The following is a 23,563-nucleotide window of genomic DNA, read 5'->3' as shown; positions in this document are numbered from 1 at the left end:
GTACTACTTCCACAGACTTGACTACACTTTAAAAATGCTGCCCTTTGAGGTTTATCTTAGGCTCTCAGCTCTCCATCTTTGACCTCAGATGCAGCAGCAGCAGAGCCACGTCAAAGCTGTATGCGCCTTTTTGACCCTTCCCAGCACCTGTAGTTAGGTTGGCAGCCCGTTTGTTTTGGCTGTTATTGATCATAGGCATTTGCAGTCAGGTCGAGAACCTGCATTGAGGTTTGTAATCTATAAATCAATATAATATTAGAAGTAATATAACATACTTGACATATTTGGGTATTTGTCGTTGTGTCCGTAGCCGAGCTTGTTGTATTCATTGTGCGGGCAGTAGAATTGAAAGCGCATGACAGCACCCCGGACAAGGGTCCGGTTTTAGCTAGATGCTAACAAAGCTACCACAGCATCTCTGGACATAAAGGGATGGGTTGAACTGTGAAACTAACATTTTCTACGACCCGAGAAACGTTTCTTTGGAAATTAAATGAAACCGCACGTTGTCTTTGCAACCACTTCTTAAACGGTGTACCATAAGGATGGCTAAGCTAGCTCCGTAGCCAGTTATAACAAGGAAGGCTAACGTTAGCTGTAGAGGCCGACGTGATGCTAACGTCGCGTGTTTTCAATGAAACTGCGGTGTGATTATGAATACAAAACATCATATTCACATGGAGCTGGCTTTATGCTTTTAAAACGCATATAACACGGCGACTGGGACCAGAGACAAGTGAGAGAGACAGATAGGATAACCCCGTGCTAAGCTAACCGGGAGTGAACAATCGTACCTCCCGTTGGGTGGGGCTCTGTTAGCTAGTTGACAGTGACAGGTCAGCCTGCCTGTGGTTTTTTGACTGGTCTTAACATGTCGCTGCTAAATTATTTAATTACTTGTTTCTAACTCACTGAACTGCAAATAAGGCAGAGAACACTCTTGGATAGTCACGTAAACTGTGCATGACGTTGGTGGCTAGCCGTCGTCATTGTCGTCCAAGGTGGTACTGAAGCTGAGAGCATCAGCTGTCAGCAGGTGCTCTGCTTCTTTTAAAGCTGTATTTAAAGCACTGCCTGTATTTGTTAGTGGACAAAACTAACACAAGGAGATCCACTGGAGCTGCTCGATGTTTGGCCTTTGATTCATTCGCTTCAGTCTTGAAGAGACAATCATTTTCAATGTGTTCTTAATTTGGATATAAAGACACACTAACACATATTTTTTGTATACAGCTGTGGCATTATGTCTGACAAAAGTGAGCTTAAAGCGGAGCTTGAAAGGAAGAAGCAGCGCTTGGCTCAGATCAGAGAGGAGAAGAAAAGGAAGGAGGAGGAGCGCAAGAAGAAAGAGGTATGTTTGTCATTTTATACATGTTTTCAGATCAGGTAAAATATGGCTAATAAGCAAAACAATAAATGGTTCAGTTTAAGTACTACAAATTACTATTTTTTAATCTATGCACAGATTCTCGTCATGGTTCTCCAGATCCAAGAAATCATGGACAGCCACTGTTTGTATCGTAGTCAAATGCAGTTTGGAGTTAAATAAAACTGCATAAGATAAACATAACATGCTACAAAGAGGTCAAAGAGTTATTTCTCCACAGAGAAAGATCATCTGCTGATCTTAAAATAAGTAACACGGTTTTCAAAAAATCTTAATTAACTAATCACCTGTATGTGTTGAACTCTTGTGAAGAAAAAACAGAAAGTAAAGTATATATTTTATAACCGAACTAGCTGTGTGATGTACACACATATCTAGTTTCCTCTAATTACTTTTAAGTACATTTACACTATATATTATAACTTATATTATCGAAGATTTCCGATTTATGCTGCTTATATGTATTTTATATTATATTGATGATGTGTAAACATAAAGTCAGCAGGAGAATTTTTTTTTTCCGTGATTGTTTTTGTCAGACTTTGTATCCCTGTTAAATAAGGTCATTTAATGAGAAAAGCTTTAGAAAGAAAAAATCTTCCCCTCACAATTTGGTCTGCTGATGGTAGAAACAATGTGCATTTCCAACATAGGGTCATGAATAAATACTCTTAATTGCTTTTCAGCGTCTTCTTTTTCCATAAACCAATACCTTTACTCAAAGTGTGTTGGCCTTTTCTATTCTACAGTTGTGTATGCATTACAGTCTGCGGTCATTTTATGTGGATGTTTAAAGATTGCATTAATGGGTGATGTGTTGCTGTGTTTCCAGGCAGACCAATTGAAAGATGCTGCACTTCACCAGGATGATTCTGACCTGGAGAAGAAAAGACGCGAGACTGAGGCTCTTCTGCAGAGTATGGGTATAACCTCAGAGGCTCCTGCTGGTATGTTTTATATTACCTCTTAGTGTATTGTACATATGAATCTATTTTAAATTCTATAATCTCAGGGAATTAACAGGCATGTCCATTGGCCACTGGGTTCCTTGGTCTTGGCATTTTATTTGATCCTGTTTCATAACTCCTCATTTGCTGATTTGCCACTATGTCTCTCGTACATTTGCAGTCATTGTATTAAGACAAGTATTTTTTCAGTGTTTTGGCTCTTTGCTGAGGGTGTGATTGTGTTCAGATTCACACTAAGGGAACAGTGTGTTATTCCCCCTTTTCAGATCTAACCAGAAGCATACTGACGACATACCAATCTTTATGTGCAGACAGTGGAATGTTATTAACTGGCCGACTCAGTCACCTGACCTGAGTCCAGCTGATCATGTGTTTGACTCGTTAAAGGCCAGAATGACTGCAAATAACATGGCTGTGATAGCCTTTGTAAAGGCATTGCCTGCAGCGTATGTACAACCAAACATTAGAAATAAGATGGGGTAGGAGGTGACTGGTTGCTGTATGTAAAACATGTTTGGAGAAAAATATGCTCCAAATATAAAAACATTGATAAAACGAAATGAAATGAAATATGAAATGAAATATAAATAGATAGCCTTTATTAAAAGGCCAATCATGAAAGTACAGTTGCAGGGCAGTCCAAGTACACTGTAATTCGTGTGGGTGTCTTTCAATGTCAATTTGTAAGAGAGACAGGATAATAGTGGAACATTTACACTTTATAAAAAATACGCACAACTAAAAGCCTCTTCACCTCTCTTGGTTTTGATCCTGGGAAAACTGGGCAAACCTGTCCCAGATGACCTGAGGGGGTCTGGATGCTTCATAATGTACTTTAATCATAAATGTATTTAGGCCAGAGACAATTTTGTGCTTTTGTAGACAAGTCTTAAGATTTTCATATCTTTTCTGTAGATGTACACACAAGAAACCGCTGCAGTGATTTAATGACCAGAGTAATTTGCTCAACCTTCCTAGTGTTAGTGAGGACTCTGGCACCAGCTGTCTGGACGAGCTGTAACTGTCTGATTGCTTTTGTTTTAATTAGAGCTGTGAACACACCGTTGCAGTAATCTAGCCTCCTGAAAATAAATGCATGGACACATTTTTCTGTTTCTTATTTAGACAGATATCCTTGAATTCTTCCAGAGCCTCTAATATGGCCGCAGGCTAATTTAGTAGATTTTAATGAAAATTGTAAATAAACACTTTTACTGCACAAGGGACTACACAGATATAATAAAAACACAACAGTAAATTTATACGTTATAATTTATTGATATTCCTTTATAGAAGTCATCCAGAGCTGGCTATGTAGAGCAATGTCACTTTTTCAACAGCAGGTGGCAGAAGAGATCCATCAGAAAATGTTCATGTCCTGTAGGATGGAGACAAAACGTGCACTAGAGATTTAAAAATCTTCATAGTTTTGTGTATTTGAAAACCCCCCCAAAAATACATCTGTTCCACTGGTTATTGCACTTATTCAAGTATTCATCTATTAAAGACAAAGTCAGTTAATAAAGCTTCTTTCCACAGCTTAAGTTTGTTCCTTACACACTGATTTGTTTATTTAACTTACTTTGCTACTGATGCCAAGGCTTTACACACATGCTAACGAACACGTAGCTGTCAGGAAATCTGCATTAAGATTGATAGCATTCATTCAGGATTTGAAACAATGAAGCTATCACTCCCGCATGGATACATTTGTACTCTGTTGTGAATAGCTCAGTGTCTGTGTCTGCATTGTAACAGATGATGATTATTGTCTGTCTCATTGTGTAGTCCCTCCTCCCATGTCTCCCACCACCAAATCTGGGGGCACACCAAGTGAGGCAGGGAGCCAGGACTCTGACGGAGCTGTGGGACCTAGGTACACACTCAAACACACACACTGAACAAAAGTGTGGGTACCAAATGTTTTTCCCCGTGATTCAAGTACAATACTTTACAAGTGTTCAAACATTGTCAACATCCCTGGTTAAGAGGAATTAAGGGCTATTTCTCCACATAAGGGAAATAGTTTGAATGCTAATACTTTATTGATCTCTGTACGTCTTCTCTAAAAGATCTCTTTATTCTCTGTACGGTAACAGCTATGCTTCTTCCATTTTCTTGTCACAGCTTAAACTGCGGATGTGTGTAAATTAGATCTGAAGTGTTATGAATATAGCTGAAAACTGTAGGTCTGTTTTAGCTTTGTGAATACATTTAAAGCTTGATTACATTAACTTATAAAGTCTCATACTAATACAGTGAATAATGACGAGTTTATGCCAACTGAGCGCATGTTTATTTAATCTGTGCGTCGTTGAATTAGGACGATCCTAAATTAACAATAAAACAGCAGGCTGCTGTGATGCCTGGGGGACTTCTTAACCTCTAATTAGAGCTCCTTCCCTGGGCTGAAATTCAAGCTCCCCCAGTGTCCCATCAGGCCCAGGGAGCTGCTCCCCCTACCTGTTGACTCATTTCCCTCACCAGCATGGCCATTTCCTACACACAAGGAGGTCATGTTTTCTCCCTGAGGGTTCTCCCTCTCTCCCTCCCTCTCTGTCGACACAACACTCAGAGCCTTTGGTGTGACACAGTTCAGGCTGTATCAGCCCCGCAGGCTGCACATTACACCCCACGTCATCCCACTCTTGAGGGTCCGTGCATCCATGCATTTTAAGCAGAAACTTTCTTCCACCTCTGAGGCGGATTGGAGCCTGATTTGAGCAGAAAAACAGTCCCAAAAGATCCAGTTTGAAGTGTGTTTTGATAACCTCGGATCCAATCAGCATGTTGTGTGCCATAATGCTAACTTTATTTTCCTCTCCTCATGTGTGCTCGCTTGTCTCTCTCACTAATGCTGCCTTGCTGCTGTGACACTAACCAGGACTCTGCACTGGGACTCTGACCCGTCCACTCTTCAACTTCACTCTGATTCTGAGCTGGGGTACTGGACACTCTCTTCTCTCCTTTCCTGGTCATTTTCCCTTCTCTCAATCTATGGCATGATTACTTTGTCTTTCAAAGTCATGATTCAGCTAATGAAATCCAGGAAAACAGTCAAGTTGTGCATGCAAGAGTGGTCAGAGGAAACTTTTTGATTAATTCACACTGGTTGTTAAACTAATCTGAAATCATCCCATGAAACACTCATTTACTTACTGTGATCGGCACAAGATTCCACTCGCATGGAGGTGAAAATTGTTATGTAAACACATGAGGATGGTTACAGTAGAGTGACTGTTCTGTATGTTTTTTTCTTGTTGAAATCATGACTGTTTTTTGTGGTGACATCGAGCTGTGCAAAGTGTGATTTGTTCTATGCTTTTAGGCGTGGAACTCCAAAACTGGGAATGGCCAAAGTCACACAGGTGGACTTCCCGCCCCGTGAGACTGTGTCCTACACAAAAGAGACACAGACACCTGTCATGACCCAGCAAAAAGAAGGTGATTCTCACATGATATTACACAGGTTGACCTTGAATGAACTGTGTGAATGAATATGTGGATGCATGGTTTAGCTGACATCGCTACGTTGGTGTTGTTCCATAATAACAAAAATAAGTCCACATTTGGAACAGAGTGGTTTACATACAGGACTCTCAGGACTTTCACCCAGGAGACCAGGGTTCACATCCTGTTTGGAACATGTTCCTAAACTGATCACTGATTTCTTTCCTTTCTTTCTTTCATGGTTTGGTCAGGTTTAGCCAACAAAAATATTGATGTGGTTTAGGCAACATCATTTCTTGGTTAGGTTGGTTGGTTTGTCTTTCACAATGTTAACCACTGAAACAAAGGATAAATTCTCTCATGTGCATGTTTTTCTGGTCTTTTTTTGCAGAGTTGCAAAGGTATAACATAACAAAAATGTGACCGGTCGGTTGCAATGACGGTCTTGGAGCAACATAAATTATTACCTTCCAGGAGCAACACCAACACATATTACATACATGTTTCATTCTGGGGCTGTACGCTATTGGGAAAAAAAAACATTATATTACTGTATTGTGCAGCCCTAGAGAATTTTAAATTTCATGCATTTATGAATTTTCTTTTGCTCTTTTAATTGGAGGTGCTGTTGTGGTTTACTACAACCTAATGAGAACTTGCGCACAATACCACCAACAACAATAATAATGCTGATGCTGATGGTAATAACAGTATTTGTTAAAAAGAGCTCTATCAGAATCCGGTCAGAAGTGGATTGTGCATCTCTATTCGTAACAGGGGTATTCTGAGCGTATGAGTCAGTACCGGAAGTGGACGAGATTTGATCTGAGATGAAAGTGGAGGAAAAAATGAGGTCCAGGAAACATAAGAAGTCAAAGGAGAGATTAAATTCAGACAAGCCCGCCTCCTCTGAACCTCACCACCAAACTCGGCTTCGGTACAATTAATGAGCAGGATGAGAAAACCAGTGACAGGAAGGAGAAATGCGATTGGGGAGGGAGATATGAAGCGCCTCCGATGGGGCTGCGTCCTGCCTCTGGAGCGTGTCGATATGTATGTAATTGCTGCGCTGGAGCTTTCATGCGGTCGGTCCAGTGAGAATATTTGGGCTACTACTAACATGCACATGTTGAACACATGTTCCATAAAATATGCAATATTTGTGGGTGTGCTGCTTGTTCTTGGCTGATTTAGGTAATGACAGATGGGGAATAATTCGCTCGACTGAAATCCTGATTAGGTTTTATGTTTTGCATTTTAATTTTTTTGCAAAGATATCAGAACTAGCCACACATTCTACAAAACCTCCCAACTATTGGAGCAACTAGTCATGTCTTTTTTTTTTTTGGCTCTTTCCCTTATTTCTTTGCAACAGCTAACACATCATTGAAAGCCTGGTTAGGATTTTAAACAGTGTCCTGATTGTCGGTTGTTGTCCCATCAGGTGATGTGTAGAAAATCCTGAGGTGGCGTGCAGCGCAGTCCGATGAAATTGTGTGATTTTGTGGAAAACTCTGAGCAGAACTAGTGAAGGATGAAGAGCATCCCTCTGTTCCTCGTCGCTCTTTACTCCGGACTCTACTGGGCATTGTAAAACTGTGTTAAACAATGATGGTTTCTGCCAGCTGTTCAACACGAGGCCCCCTTCCCCTTCTCTGCCACTATGTAATCATTTCATCAACTCCCTCGCTTCCCCTGTCTTCTCCCTTCACCGAACAGGCACATAACAAAACACACTCAGTGACATTGTGCATTTTCACACCATCACTTCTGGCACTCGATGAGACGGCATCCCCTCTCCCAGCGCCGCTCCCCTCGGCGCGTTTTTTGATGTGTGGGGTGGCGTCGGGCCTGTGCTCTGATTGAGCGATTTATCATGTTGTCAAAAGGAGGCAACGGCGCGGCACTCTCAAGGTCAGCGGGCGGTGGCATTAGAGGGAGCGGCTGCCGCAAGCCGTGGGTTCCCACAGTGTCTGCGAGACGTCTCGGAGAAAGGAGTGAAAGATTTTAATATCAGCTGCCCTGTTGACCTCAAGAAAAACCACTGAACAGTCAGGGAGAGCACATCGTCAGGTTATTTGTTATAAATGGGGGACAGTGTTGCACCAGCCAAATCTCCCTGATTCTATCTTCTTTAATGTAAATATTAACAATTAGCAATTAACAGTAAAAACATTATCACATTAAAGGGGCACGATGTAATGTTGGTGAAGAGATTCAAACTCTGAACTTTGATATTCACAATAATGATGAGGTAAAAATACAAAATCAGAAATATATTTTTTTTTACATAACTGAATAAACAAATTAAGGAAAATATGCTCCTTAGAACACAGTTTGAAGCTCGGAAGGTGGCGGGGTCTGCCAAGCATAAACAAGGTAACATAGTATGAAATTGAGTGAGGTCTGACTTTAAGGTCGGTTTATTCAGTTTGTTGAGGCATTAAAAAAGATCAGTCAATGAAGATCTCTTGCCCAAAACTACACAGTGCACCTTTTAAATCAGAGCTGTTCCATCTGTCGGTTGTTTTTAGCCATCAGATTGGTGAATTGCCGCGCCGCCGCTCCAGTATATTCCCTGACTGCACTAGTAGGTAATTCGCAGCATCAGTATGCACTCCTCAACAAGAGGCTGTAATTATGGAGTAAGATATTGTTGGAGGTTGGGGGTGGGGGGGTGGGGTGGAGTGGTCGGTCTGCTATAGCGTTTTTAAAAAGGCTTGTCAGGAATACGAGTACGTGGAGCAGTTCACTAAATCTGATATTTAATTGAATGTGATTGTTTTAATCACGCTGAATTCAGAGGCAGGTCAAAACTTTTAATCACAAAAGCCCTTAATGGCCTTCTTGTGTGGAGTGCCACTTGTAATTGTGGTCAGCTTTTTATGCACTTGATGATTAGTAGTACTGTTAAATGTCTATTGTATCCCTCTGTCATATCGCAGCTCATCATTCCAACGGAAAACTTCGGATATCTTTTTTTTCCGCTGAGTTTATGGTTTGAGATTCTGCGTCTTTTTAAAATCTTCTTTTGTTCTGAACCTCATTTGACATTGTGAGCTTTGCATCTGTGGCAGACAATTTAGATTTCTGTCTGACGTCAGACAGTTTGTGTCCTGTAGACCTCAGTGACAACAGAGACACGTGTAGTGCTGACGTCTTTGTTTTTATTGTCCCTGCAGCTGCAAGTTTTTTTTTTATCAGAGATGCACCAGCCACCTTTTTTTTTCAAGATTTGATTCCATTTCCTGAATTTTGGTATCTGCCAACAAACTCTTTTTCATGAATATTATTATTGTTCTTGTAGTGGTGGTGGTGATATGTGTAAGGTAACGTGAGGTTGTATTAAACCACCAAACAGCACTTTTAAAAGAGCAAAAGATTTACAAAAATTAATTGAATCAAATGTATTCCAAAGCAATTTATTTGAACTGTAGGAGTTATATTACTTCAAATGGATTTCTTTCAGCCGATACAGACAACCAATAATTGATAATAACCAATAATCACTTGGTTGGTAATTTCACATTTTTGTATTTTTAAAAGGTCATAACGTGCAGTTTATGCACTCCTGAGGGGTAAGAAAGGCAAATGATATTATTGGCCGGTAGTTCAACCGATGTACAAGAATAAGTTGCAATTGCAACTCCTTTAATGCTTTGAAAACCTTGAACAAATCAAGTGCATAGCCATGCTTTTATCAACCATGAGTGAACATATTTCTACACGTGAGTTTAAAAGTATTAAGCATCAAATCAGAATATGTCATTTGGATCAGTCAGTGGACAAGTGACATCAGTCTAACACATCAGTTGGTAGAAATTATCACCACGCATTGACCACAAATGCAGCAGCATGTGGAACCGGTTGATCACAATATTTGAAGTGCATTTTATAAACTGGTACCAGAGGAACTCTAATTTAGGAAATCAGACATTATAGTGTGTGTGTGTGTGTGTGTGTTTGTGTGTGTGTGTGTGTGGGTGGGTGGGGTGAGAGTTTTGTGTTCAGTAGTTTCATTGTTGGCCTTCAGACGACAGAGAAAAGCCCTGGTGCACGTGCTGAAGTCAGACCTTTATTCAGTGTGGACATACAGAAAGTGGAAGACACCTGCAGCAGAGAGCAGAGGTCATTTCGTTTTAGGCTTGTACATCAGTGGCCGCACACCGTGTTTGCATTAATATATTGTCCACTGACTAAGACCTGTGATTACCCCCCCTCCCTCCTGTCCGGCTTCCCCTCCCCAAAAAAGCTTTTATTTCTTAAGTGGTACAAAAGCCATAATTGGGCCTGCTTTGAGAGGAGGTGTCAGTGTATGGGACATCGCTGATCCGGGTGAATTCTGTTAAATGCAACCCCCCTCCACACCTCGCTAGGCGCTACTACCCCCCTACACATCCCCAGCAGGGTCACCAGGATCACTAGCTTTTCTCCAAATGGCCATTTTGGCTGGCAGGTGCATTATACCCTTTATTTTCAGATTGTCTATCCGCTCCTAATGCCTGGCAGGTTGATTGCTCTGGCTGCCTCACCAGGGAAAGGGCTGACGAGCACGGCCGCGACTCGCTGAAAGACAGTGATTACTGTTTTCCTTTAAGCCTGATTGAGGCCCTTGAAAGGAAAGATTTTAACCTTGTCCTGTTGGTTGCAGAGTATGGCCGTACATTGAAATGGCATGTGTCATCAACCCGGTTCTGTAAACTCATCAGTGCACTCAATAACCTTCTTCCCCCAAACCTCCGTCTGAGAAAGGGGATAAATCACTTTATGGACAAAGTGACAGATGACATTATCATTTAGATTATCTCACTAGGACGGAAATTCTGGCATGCCGCGCTGTCATCTTAGATTAACTATGAGGCTCATACCAAGATAAACGCCTGTAGGAACCAGGCGAGTATTTCCCCTCTCTCCTCATGAATCTGTTTTGTCCTGCTTTTGCTATTATTTTTACATTGAAAGCATAGGCGATATACCGTCTCTAGGAGATGTGTTTTGAAAAAGCGTCTTCATCTTCTTTGAGGTAGAACCGGTGTGCAGTTTGCCAGCTGCCCTGGCCTGTATTTTGTCGTACATTCTCTGAGGTTGAATAGGAGTTGCGGGACCCCCCGCTAGGATGGTAATTGCGCAGGCTTGCTGTTCAGGGAGAAGCTTGTCTCGGGGCAGTCAGGCGGAAAACCTCTGTGCCATCCCCATGCCACCTCTGAAGAGCATAAGACAATCCCAGCATCACCATCTGCTTTTGCACCATGCCGTCATCTGGACAAACCAATGGGACGGGCCCCGGGGCAGCTGCTCAACACCCTTTGCCCTGCTGCCCCGTTGGCCTAGAAGGGGGCAACCTGCTACCAGAGGAAACGGCTACACTGACAGCTAGACTCTCCCATTGAATGGCGGGGGTCTCATTAACAGTTGGGAAAGACAGGGGTCCCTATGACAACAAGACACCCGCTGCGCTGTGTCCCTTTTAATACAAATGACAAACTTCCATGCTTTAGAGGAGCAGGTTCTTTTTGAAAGGCAACATTGTGCTGACAAACCAAACAAATGCAAGACGGAGATTGCTGTGTCCGTAATCACTCGGCAGAGCTGTTTTTATTTTTTTATTTTTGATTGAGTAAAGAAAATAATGGAGGTGGAAGATGTAGTGACCGAAAGGTATGAAAAGTCTGTATGGAGACATGGTCGTTTGCTGCGCGAAAGTTGCTTTGAATAACTTGTTATTCCCTGTTTACATATGAAGTTCCGTAACACTGATATCTGAATTACTTCAGAGGAATATGTTGATTCAGAGATGTGGTTTGTTCAACGTTACTCAGTGTTTAACATGGTTCACTTTCTGATCAACAGAGGAAGAAGAGGAGGAAGAAATTGTTCAGCCTCAACCAGTTAACGAGACTCAGACGGAGAAACCAGACCAGAAGGAAGAGGAGGAAGGTATGACTAACTTTTTTCCCTTTAATATTTTATTTTTTAACTGAAGTTTTCACAAAATGCACACAGCTCCAAATCCCTCCCGGTCATACCTACATGCAACAAAATGAAAATTACTATAAATGTTGTAAAATACAACATAACAAGACACAACGTAAATACCCTTGATTTTTTTCAGATGACTAATAATATATCAGTACTGTTAATGTCTTTACATCAAATCTGATGTACTTGACCAGTCATTCTTAGTTAAATAAATAAATCAGAACAAGGACACAGTGTGTCAGAAACACAAAGCAACACACATCCTTGCATATCGAAAATGTTAACTTTTGTTTGTAACTTGTATGTTGAAGTAAACATGTATGTAACGCTGTGATCTGACCCTCTCACTGAAGTTACACAGTGCAGAAACAAGTGGTAGGAGGGCAGAGTGGCCGAGACAGAGACACCATCCACCCTGTTACAAGACACTGAACCATCAACAGGATTTAGAAGCTGTTGTTTTAAAGTAAAAGAAAAGTGACATAATGTTGCTGTAAGTGTTTCCATCATCAGCACCAGGAAGAACATTTGATTATTTTTCATTACTGACACAACAGCCTGACCATCCTCATTGTTGAGCCTTGACACAGGCATCGGCAAGGTGTGCAGCCTTGTGCAGCTATTTATTGAAAAAACACAAAAAAAACATCAAGTGCTTTACACTTCCTGGCAATGCATAAAGCTATTTCCGAAAACCTGTTGTTTTTTTTTTAAAGGTACTTAAATGTACCTTAATCGTGGTTTAATTCCCCAGTAAGCAAATTTGCAGATCCAATGGGAAGGTAAATACTCTGAGTTACTGTAAGATCTTTGTTTTAATTCTTAGTCCTGCAGACATGTTTGCATTTGTATTTTCCTGGGTGAGACCAGAGACAAGTTTCCTGCTCCTGCTGGACAATAAAGTTATTCTGTTTATTATGTTCTATTCTAATCTACGGTTTGGTCAAAAATCCTCTTATGGCTGGATGATATGGCATTAAAAGAATCTTCTTTATCTAGAACTTTAGAGGGACTTTTTTATTTTATTCCCGCCTTTAAAACCAGGAAAAAACAACTTATATCATATCGTGCTCCAACGATCAAAATCTAAGATGATATAATATTGATATGTTGCCCAGTCCCCCTCTTTACTACATCTAAAACACATACTTGATACCCAATTGCAATACGACTGTGCTTCACGGTAGGGATCCTCGCTACATTTCAGTGTGTTTGTCTTTCTCTTCTAGCACCCCCCCACGAGCTGACAGAAGAGGAAAAACTCCAGATCCTGCACTCGGAGGAGTTTGTACATTTCTTCGACCACAGCACTCGCATTATAGAGCGGGCTCTATCAGAGCACGTGGACCTCTTCTTTGACTACAGTGGCCGTGACCTGGAGGAAAAGGAGGGGTAATAATTGGACAACTGGTGTTTTTTTTGTTTTAAAGAAAAAGATAACAACAACTTGCAATTGGTTTTTGAAGAAGTGTTTTTATTGATTTGCTTGGGTTTGTTTTCTCTCAGTGAAATCCAGGCCGGAGCAAAGCTCTCTCTCAACAGGCAGTTCATGGATGAGCGTTGGTCCAAGCATCGTGTCGTCACCTGCCTGGACTGGTCACCCCAGGTCGACAACTTTTTGTAATCAAAGTAACATTTCAGAAGGTGTTCGCAATTATCAAAAATGTCAATCCTTAAAAATGAAATCATTGTGTTTTTTGTGCTAACAGCGAAGTAACATGTGCATAATTGTTGCTAATTGGCTGTTGAAACAACTTAGCTGCGCACAGCCATAATGCTTTATGATTACATAGCTTGAGTTTGACAGCATTTACTCTCAGCCACAGGTCCCTCAGGAAAAGTAAGTTATGTCCCACACAAATTGTCACTTAGTCGGAGGCCGTAATGATTTGTTTCCTCTGGTGTCTGAGGTCATTTCATGCATGATTCTGCAACGACTTTTGACAGTGATTGAACACCGACTCTTTGTTCGCGGTATTTACTCGCTCAGAGGGATATCCACACCGTTGTGATTTGAAATAATTAATTTACAAACTGTAAATCTCAGATCAGGTATTAGGAGCAGCAGAGGTTAATGGTTTGTTTACGTCTGGGTGGTGTTCCCGTAGTCGTGCTCTAAAAATGAGCTGCTGTGTTTTCCTCTGCAGCTTTTGGTTAAAATTATGAAAGGAAATAAAAACGTAAGTTCTTCGGGGGGCTGCTTAAATGAGCCATAAATCTTGAGGAAAGGGTTACTCATTCTTTTAGGCATTCGGCAGCCGCACCACACCGCACAGGGCAGGCGAGGCTCGTCCACATGGAGCCAAGCCTGGGGGGCACGTCTTTTCCCCCCACACATTCATTTTGGCTGACTGTTTTTTTCTTTTTTCCGTCACCAGTATCCTGAACTCCTGGTTGCCTCATACAACAACAACGAGGACGCTCCCCACGAGCCAGATGGCGTGGCATTAGTGTGGAACATGAAGTACAAGAAGGCTACGCCTGAGTACGTCTTCCACTGTCAGGTACTTCTTTCCCCCTATGTCCTCATCAATGTTTTCCTCACCCCTCTCCCCTCCTGCCTTCATACACGTTGTTAGTTCACCGTACTGGCATCCACCTCCACCACATCTATCCACAAACACATGTTCGTGAGGCGCCGGGAGAAGACCTGTGGCGCAGGAGTTGAATGGAATCCAAGTGCTGCAGCCGGATTAAGTGTGTGGGGCAGGGCTGGTTATCATGTGCATCTAAACAAGGGCCCTGTGTTCAGACGAGCTAGCAGGGAGAGCAGCGCGGCTCCTCCACTCTGCCCGGCCTTATTATAATGCCTGCCCCGAGGCTCCTCCACCAAGACAAGTTGAGTAGAACCACATGTCGTTGCCTCCAGAGCGGAAGTAGATGCAAGCGCATTGCTCCGATGAATAAAACTCAACAGAAGTGAGAACGCAATCGTTCTTCGTGCCTCCAAGCTGGCTCATTATGAGATTTTCCTCAGACGTGTGTCAAGAAAAGTCCCTGAGATTGTGATCGGTGAAGTGATGAGTGCATGCAGGGCCACCTAAAAACCAAAACCGAACAATAAAAATTAATGAGTCAAGACATAATCCAGAAATAAATACTAATCCTGTTCACCAGCCGCGAGGTTTATTTTGTTTGCACTGTAAGAACTGAGGCGTGAGCGATGAAAGATGTGTTTCGGGGAAAGAGGGGACATGCACAGAACAGTTGTGTAAGTTTGAGATGAAACAGGAAAAACAGCAGGTCCAAGTTGATGTTTTCCATGTTGTGATTATTGGCAACTTTGAATATTTTGAGCGTTGCAGTTATAAAACGTATGAATAAATGAAAACAGACTAATTTGATACAGTTAAACCTTTTTGGTCACTTACATCAGTGGAAAATTCACCCAAGTTGTGTTTATATTCGATTCAGTGTTTGTTCTGTTCTGTGTCAACGACTGTTCCAATTGTGCTGAAAAGAGACGTTCCAATACCCTTTTTTCTTTCCTGATAACTATTCAAATACTTGAACTTTGAGTATCAGCCGATACAGAGTACTGATCAGATACCAGTGGTTCATTCTAGTTATTTTTTGTGCTATAGATGCGCTTGAAGTGGAGTATAATATCTGTTAAGTTGCATACAAATGTTCTGCCGGGTACCAGAGTCACATTTCTAATTAAAGGTGGTATTGGATCAGTGCATGTACTTGTGCAACAGACAACACCAGTTCCAGCACTTAAGGCAACCTAGGAGTTACTTCTGATAGTGAAGGGAAAAGCTGTTTCAGAAAAGATAAAGATTCTAAATTGCCTGTTTAATAAGTTCATCCAGCTGAAGCAAATGCAGTCGAATACTTAAATCATGCAAATACATTCTACCTTAATGAACACATCTTAGACCAAAGAAGTGACTTTAGATTCTAGACATGATGCTCTCAACACCTATTCTATTGAGGATTAGAAATCTAAAGAGTATCTTATCAAAAAGTCCCCTGGGACCAATGTGCTGATGCTATCTGTAAGAAGGGCCAACAGAGCATTTACGTTCTTAGATAAATTAATTTTTTTAACGTCATAATATCACAATCGTCTGATTTACTTTTTTTTATCGAGCTTATCCTGTGTTATTGTATTATTGGCTGGCGTGGGCACTCGAAAAAATCGCTGACAGAAACCATTCTCAGAAAACTGTGAAGAACTGTGGTAAAATCATGGGGAAACAGCAGGTTGACCTGTAACACCTGTAGTTACCAGGCTGACTGTGGTGGCAGACAAGGTCTGCATGGATCCATCCCACCTACTTTCAGAGTCTCAGACACTCCTCTCTGGTCGGAGGAATAGATGTCTCAAAAGATCAGAACCAACCGGGCAAAAGACTCTTTCGGGTGGTTACTCATTTAAACAGCATGTGTGATTGAGAGGAATTCAGGGAAACATACGGACCAAGGGATCTGAAACAGATACACAGGATGTCTGCAGTATGCTATTGATTTTGATAATTGTTGACATGCACTTTAAACTGTCTGTCTGGACTGTGCAGACATTGATGATGGCTGCTACACAAGATCTTAATGTTGTTTTTATCCGTCTGATGTATTTTAAATGCGTCTTTAATGTCTGTAGGGGTGCTGATTCACCAGTAGGATCACTTTGGCGGCTTCAGTTTGTGATCCTGTCGAATTGAATTATATGTCTATTATTTTGTCTACCCCATTTATATCAGTGAGGGCAGGCTAAACAACAGGAACACCTCTCTGTATTTATTTGTACTGGATTTACTGCAGGATTGTTGTATTAGACTGCATTTTGCTTTAGCTAGCTGGAGCTCATAAAGTGGTACCTGAGTGTAAGTATCACAATCCATCTTTTCTATGTGAAAAGATTTAAAAATATGAAGCCGTGCCGACCGGTCCTACCACACAGATTCTGCACTGTTGAGACTGGAATGAGACTTGGCCGTTGAAGGTGCGCATGAACCCGGGCCTGGACGCGTTCTCTCTTCTCTGATTGGATGTGACAAGATGGTACATTTTGCTGGATTGTCTCACTGTAAACACGCGCTTTTTCATCGCTAGAGAAACTAAACATCACCTCTCCCTTTCTCTGTTTATCCTCTATTGATAGTCTGCTGTCATGTCGGCCGCGTTTGCCAAGTTCCACCCCAACGTTGTGGTGGGGGGCACGTACTCGGGGCAGATTGTACTGTGGGACAACCGGAGCAACAAGAGGACCCCGGTGCAGAGGACTCCCCTGTCAGCCGCAGCACATACGGTACATTAAAACACCTGACAGAAAAAAGGGCTGCTGCTTTATTTGTAATTCAGCAGAAGAGTAAAATATCTCCCTTAATTCTTTTTTTTTTTTTTTTTTTGCAGCACCCGGTTTACTGCGTGAACGTGGTTGGCACCCAGAACGCCAACAACCTGATCAGCATCTCCACTGACGGCAAGATGTGCTCCTGGAGTCTGGACATGCTCTCCCAGCCGCAGGTAACACACACTGAACATGCATGGGTGGTCAGAGAAGCGTTCCTGCGTTACATAAACGACTCAGGATTAAAGATTTAACCGTAAAAATTTAATTGCCATGTTAATTCATCACATTTTTAAGAGTCGAGCTTTTTTTTTTTTTATCTCTTCAGTCTCACACATTCCACACGCTTCCTGTCCCGCCCATTCAGGCTAAATGTCAAACATGTTGTTGGCCCGACTGCCTCGTTTTAGCATTCCAGTTTGGTATTTCCCTTCCCTTATTTTTTCTTCAACTCATTTTTCACTCTCAAGGAAATTAACTTTGCTAGCTGTGTCATTTCATCTGCGCTGCCAAGACCTCAATGTCAAGCTTCCATTTTTTATAAAGTGCTAGTTGAATTTAGATTATACATTAATAAACTGTCAAGTGATTTTTATAGGTTGTGCTTGGCAGAGTGTGTGTTAACATAAAGCCTGAGCAGGGAGCTTGTTAAAGATGTTGTTCCACGCTGCCTCCCCCTCTCCCCTCCACAGGACAGCATGGAGCTGGTGTTCAAGCAGTCCAAAGCCGTAGCTGTCACCTCCATGTCTTTCCCTCTCGGAGACGTCAACAATTTCGTGGTGGGCAGCGAGGACGGCTCCGTCTACATGTCATGTCGTCATGGAAGGTGCGTTCACAAGCGGCCGCTGGTCCCCGGGGCGTCCCTCCCCGAACACCGCCAGGAAACTGAGGCGGCTTGTCGGGCCCACCTAGCACCGCGTGTCAAATAAATATAGCCCACTCACTTCCCAGTGCAAAGCAAATCCAACACTTGATCTCCCGCTGTTTGAGGTTTCACTCCTGCCCAGTCATCCTGTTTTTCTTTTCCGCTTGTCAGTTGTGTTTGTAAAGGTCGTTCAACATAAACAGGGCACACATGCAGGGGAAACAAATCATTCTTTCCCCGTCTTGCTCAGTATGTTTCTCCGGGTGAGAGAGTTTGTTTACAGTCGGTCGTCCCGGGGAGAATTAAAACTGCAGTTCATCCCACAATGTTCCCATTTAAGAGGCTTCTCTCACAAGGACCAAAAGAAATACCAGTGTGCAGCGCGCTCGCGCCAGCGGTACATGTCCTGCAGTATGCCCAGAGACCGCAGAGAGGGGGTAGCTGCTAGCTTTCTACACAGCAGCATCACCTCTGTAATTGGGCGAATAATTTTCCACCTCATTTACAATGGTATGATACTCTCATTGCAGTTAATAATGCATAAGCATCACTCACGCTGAGTATTTACCTCTCTGCGTTAATTATCAGAGCCTCAGTTGGTTAACAGCTCTGCAACATGTGGTTGAGGGATCGCAGGCGCTTTTGCCACCCTGCTGGTAATCACATGATCTAAGTAAATGATTAATGTGAGCGTGTCCAGCGGAGGTCCGTCCGTGTTGCTTTCTCTCATGCTGAAATCATTTTAAAAAAAAGACAGGCGAGCCGTTAACCCCTTTTGTTCGTTCGCCTCGTGTTATGCACAGACCACAGCTGAAGGCTGTCACTCAACATCTGCAGCCTTTGGGAGATTGAATTTGTCAGGCTAAATTGAATCTGTCGGTACATTTCTCACTAACCCCCACAACTTCATCTGTGCGCCCCCCACAGCAAAGCAGGCATTAGCGAGATGTTTGAGGGCCACCACGGGCCCATCACAGGGATCAGCTGCCACACAGCTCCGGGGCCGCTGGACTTCTCCCACCTGTTTGTTAGCTCCTCCTTCGACTGGACCGTCAAGCTGTGGAGCACCAAGGTACGAGCCAGATTTAAGGATCCAGGATTGTATTTGTTTGGTTCGAAGAAAAGACATCTATCCGCGGAGAATCATTTCCTCCTTCTGTGTGTGTTCTCTCTACTGCAGCGTAGTTCAGGGTAATGTGTCTGTTGACGCTGATTTTCAAGACACATATTTCTGTTAAAAGAGTATCGACTCAATTTGAAGCCAGACAACCGGGACGCGCACAATAGTAGACAAAACAAGACCTCTATTTTTAACAACCACAGAAGTCTACAGCCAGTAAAAGCGCACGAAAAAGAAAACCAAACTGTAAAAAGAGATAAAAGTCCAGTTCTTTCTCTGAAAAACGTTAATTAAGTGTAATTGCAAGGCTGTCATAAGCGATAATTTTCACAATACAGACTATCAAACAGAGTCTTGAGTTTACAGGGAAGCGAACCAGTGACGGACTAGCTGCACTAAATATTGTAGCCTAGTCTGTTATGTTTGCAAATCATTCTATGCACTAAAGTTCAAATTTTAAAGGTCTTATTAAATATTATTTTTGTATTTGTTGCTGCAAAGAGGGACGTAGGTAAATGAACAGCACATCGGCCTCAAACAGGCCAGGGGACGGTGTCAGAGTGGTTGCGTTGGCGGTGGTAAATGTGCACCCTTCACTGTTTGGACAGAACATCACACTATCGCTATTGCACCGAGAAAGGGGGAGAGAGCTGAGATGGAATGAGGAGACAATTGCTATGTATGGGAATGGGATCAGCCAGCGAAGATATCAAACACAGCTTGATCCAGAGCACCTGCTGCTGTTTGATTATCAGCTGATAGAGATTCAATGTCATACCGACCCCCCTGCAGTGCATTTAAACAGGTTCACGAGCCCTCACTGCTACGGAGAGCAGCTATGGAGCAATCTTTACTATGTTTACCATAAAATTATGCAAATGAAAATTAGCAACAACACAAATTAAAACTGGTAAGAACGTCATTAGTTGTGTAGGTTTTTGACCAGGAAGTGAAATTTGGACTTTATGGTGACACAAGGTAAAGAGTTTGCAGTTAATCTTGTTTGGAACATTGAAGTCTTCATCAAAATTCGTGACAACTGATCCGAAATTCAGTGGCAAAAAAATTAGCCGGCGTGAATGGAAAAAAAAAATGTGCTTTTAAAAATGTTTTAAACTAAAAACTTTTCAATAATGTTTGTCTTTTATCTTTCCACAGAACAACAAGCCGCTCTACTCATTTGAGGATAACTCTGATTATGTGTATGATGTCATGTGGTCTCCGACTCACCCGGCCCTGTTTGCTTGCGTGGACGGCGTGGGCCATCTCGACCTGTGGAACCTCAACAATGACACGGAGGTATTAACATTCCTACTGACAGCACACACACACACGCATCTCATCATATCTATCTTACTGATCATGAAGGTTTCCTCTCTTCTGATTGGTATTTTATGGTGTTGCTGTCCCAGGTTCCTACCGCCAGCGTCACAGTGGAGGGTAACCCAGCCCTCAACAGGGTGAGATGGGCTCACACTGGCAGAGAAATCGCCGTGGGAGACTCCGATGGACGAGTTTTTGTGTATGAAGTTGGAGAGGTGAGCAGGCATGACTAAACTTTTGCCCATTAAATGTCTCTTTGCAGACATGATTCAGCCTCTTAACTGCTATCATTGGTACCACAGTGAATAATTGCACAACATAACAGAGTGTCTTGTGGATTAAATTCAAATCATTTCTTTTAGTTTGAGGATGCACTGTAGTTATTGTCTATAAATATGGATGTAGAGCGTTACCTGCGTTTGAAATGTGAGTCATGTCTGTGTTGTGTCTCCCCACCAGCAAATTGCTGTTCCGCGAAACGACGAGTGGACCCGTTTCGTTCGCACGCTGGCAGAGATCAACGAGAACAGAGACGATGCAGAGGAGCTGGCAGCCCAGCGCCTGGCTGCCTGATCCGCTCGCCGCACACGCGATGTTAAAGGGACCAGTGGTGCGCTTGTTAATACCAGCCCCCAGTTTTTGTTGGAAGGAAAAGTTGCAATGACAACGTGAAAGGAGGAAAAGTTTAGATCGGCAAGAAGTACGGACATCTTTTTCATTTTCTAACACCTTCTTATTTGGACAACTCCCAGTTAGCTGGACCGTCACCAGTCTTCCTCGGATTAACACAAGCGACAGGGCTATCGACCTCAGACACTAACATGAAGCCATATTCAAACACCACAAACCAGTTGTCATTTTTTGTTTTTCAACCAGATGCCTTAAACTTTTAATTTTAACCTTGATTGTAAAACCCCCACCTGTCTACATTTAGGGCATGTGATCACAAGCCTTAATTTTGAGTTAAGTAATAGGTGCTCCACTCCACGTATTCACGACAAACACTCATAGCTGAGCACCGTTTCCGCCAAAGTTGTAATAAAACAATCGCAGGAATGTAAACATCTCATAACTGTAGCCCATGTTGTCATCTCTGTTTTCTTTTTAGACTTGATAACCTAAATACTAACTGAAATGTCCAAAAATCTTTCTACTTCTATTGTCTATACTGCACCAGTTTTCACTTCCTCAGTGCGGCTGGTTAGACTTGAGATAGTCGGAGTCTCCTCAATGCCTAAGAAGATGATCATGTATGCTGTAACTGCTCAGTGATTTCTCAGAGATCTGTATTGTATGTCTACGAGATTGTTTTCCCGAAGAATCTCAAATCCTGGTGTCAAAACTGAGAATGTACTTTCACACAGTAGAAACAGTTTGAATGATTTATTTCAATAAAATACAATAAATACATTTAAATTATTTCCCGGGTCCTTGGCCATGATTTCAAAATGAGCACTTTTTGAAAGCACCTGTACATCCTCACAAGCACACCGAAGCTACCGCACACCGGAAAAACGCAGTTACAATCCTTCGTCATGCCATAATGTCCTGTCTCTGTAGAGAAGTACAATATGTACAATAAAGTTGTGCAAGCTATGCATAGAGAAAATGCAATAAAGCCATACTCATGCAGCATTCAAAGTAAGAAAAGCGCTCAAATGTATTTAATTGAAACGTGGCTCGATGAAACCATTTTGGAGGAAACAATGACCCGCGGCCTCATTACAGAAACTTCTTCAATCTGAAATCCTATCTTAATTCAGTTTAGGAAGAAATTTAGGATTTAGGGTATTGCATAACAAGTTTCCTGCATTCAGGATAGTATGGGAATATAGCAGTTACAGAACTCTTTTAACGGATGAATTTCCCAAGTTAAGATGGCATAGACTGCCACTAATTGTTATGTCTGAATGGCAACAACAATAAAAAAAAAAACAGCATGAACACTTAGACTAGCTAAATATTGTATCTGAAAGGTTACTCAAACTGTAACTTTTGGCTGACTGAATGTTAGCTTATTGGAGAAGCTAACTCTGATGTTAGCCTGTTGAAGAAGCTAGCACTGATAACAGCCTGAAGGAGGGAGTTTAACACACTTAAACTGTCAGGTGCTCTCAGTCGGAAGAAACTCAGTAAAAACTTGAGAAATATACTCCAAAGTACACAGACTTAGGCAATGAACTTTATTAAAGGACTAGCATTTCGACAAAGCCAACACTGTTGTAAGTCTAGTGAAGACGCTAACCTGTTATTAATCTGTAAAAGAAGCTAACACTTAGGTTAGTTTTTGGAGAGGCTAACACTGTTGTTAGCTTGAAGGAAGAAGTTGAGTGTGCCTCAACTGTCCGGAGTCAGGCATTCTAGTATCATGAGAAACATAAAAAATATACTCCAAAGAATACTGGAGCACACAGATTTAGGCAGCAACCTATTAGAGGACTGACTTTTTGCAATCTAACACTGTTGGAAAATTTTATGTAGATGTTGGCCTGTTGGAGAAGCTTATACTGTCATTAGCCTGTTGGTTTCTAGCACTGATGTTAGCTTGTTTGAGTTTCCCAGAACATGTATTGATGTGTATATATCATCTCCTCTAGCAACAAGATTAATGCATCTGAGTTATTGAAGCTAAAATTGATAACCTGTTTCTTCTTCTGTATTAATGCATGCTAGCTAGCCCATAACGAGGAAAGGGAGGCGCGATGACCTCGTGGATACAGGTGATCAGGAGTTCCAGTTTGGAATTCTTAAGATATGACTGGAGGTTTGAAATAGGATAGGACACATCCATGACTTTAAGAAATGCTTCCGTACAAAGAAAGATGGAATTTTACTTATCTTTGAAACTTAAGTTAATATAAGACAAGTCAGTTTCTGTAACGAGGTCCCGGAGGAGCATGCAGCGCTCACAGTCAGGTCGAGTGGTGCTTTATGAAGCCTGTGGCTCCGCTTTGGACTCCGCTGGTTTGATTGTCACTTCTCCAGAAGGCTTAAACTTGGGCAGGTGCAGACCAAATTTTCTTTCCACTCCAGCAAAAGTTGCAGCAGCCAGACGGTAGCCGCCAACGTGGTCTGCTGTCACAGATGGAAGATCCTTGATGGTGGGTTTGGGGGTCGGCACGGAGCCGGCAGGATGACTAAGGAGAGAGCCAGATTAGGGCAAGACGCACTTCTA

The 23,563-nt window shown here is 42.1% G+C and overlaps 2 protein-coding genes across 5 annotated transcripts in view; one reads left to right on the top strand and one right to left on the bottom strand.

Annotated features, from left to right (window-relative positions):
- The first annotated feature begins 91 nt into the window (after positions 1 to 91).
- Positions 92 to 21,807, top strand: LOC115588801 (cytoplasmic dynein 1 intermediate chain 2-like). 3 transcript variants are annotated; one of them, XM_030429593.1, is made up of 17 exons: positions 92 to 228; positions 1,234 to 1,351; positions 2,220 to 2,334; positions 4,144 to 4,231; positions 5,240 to 5,299; positions 5,684 to 5,799; positions 11,656 to 11,742; positions 13,014 to 13,176; positions 13,291 to 13,390; positions 14,163 to 14,288; positions 16,892 to 17,038; positions 17,143 to 17,256; positions 17,773 to 17,906; positions 18,873 to 19,017; positions 20,224 to 20,364; positions 20,478 to 20,603; positions 20,848 to 21,807. In XM_030429593.1, exons 2-17 carry the CDS (start codon positions 1,244 to 1,246, stop codon positions 20,959 to 20,961), a joined length of 1,884 nt encoding a protein of 627 aa, XP_030285453.1. In that variant the 5' UTR covers positions 92 to 228; positions 1,234 to 1,243; the 3' UTR covers positions 20,962 to 21,807. The 3 variants fall into 3 exon arrangements, with proteins under 3 accessions (XP_030285453.1, XP_030285452.1, XP_030285454.1); XM_030429592.1 differs by having other exon boundaries at positions 5,240 to 5,329; XM_030429594.1 differs by lacking the exon at positions 5,240 to 5,299.
- LOC115588800 (calcium-binding mitochondrial carrier protein Aralar1-like) overlaps positions 21,757 to 23,563 on the bottom strand; it is a 31,366-nt gene continuing 29,559 nt past the window's right edge. For both annotated transcript variants that reach the window (XM_030429590.1, XM_030429591.1), the window contains exon 18: positions 21,757 to 23,525. In XM_030429590.1, coding sequence (XP_030285450.1) covers positions 23,318 to 23,525 — 208 coding nt within the window. In that variant the 3' untranslated portion in view covers positions 21,757 to 23,317. The remainder of the gene's footprint in view (positions 23,526 to 23,563) is intronic.

This window comes from Sparus aurata, chromosome 9 (genome assembly GCF_900880675.1).
Source record: "Sparus aurata chromosome 9, fSpaAur1.1, whole genome shotgun sequence".
Lineage (NCBI taxonomy): Eukaryota > Metazoa > Chordata > Actinopteri > Spariformes > Sparidae > Sparus > Sparus aurata.
Note: the sequence above shows the minus strand (reverse complement) of the source record. Positions and strands in the feature narration are given on the sequence as shown.

Excerpts from the sequence above, each read along its gene's own strand:
- LOC115588801 (XM_030429592.1), top strand. The coding sequence starts at position 1,244 with ATGTCTGACAAAAGTGAGCTTAAAGCGGAGCTTGAAAGGAAGAAGCAG. Across the intron at positions 14,289-16,891 it reads AGTACGTCTTCCACTGTCAG|TCTGCTGTCATGTCGGCCGC; the intron begins GTACTTCTTTCC and ends CTCTATTGATAG. Across the intron at positions 17,907-18,872 it reads ATGTCATGTCGTCATGGAAG|CAAAGCAGGCATTAGCGAGA; the intron begins GTGCGTTCACAA and ends CGCCCCCCACAG.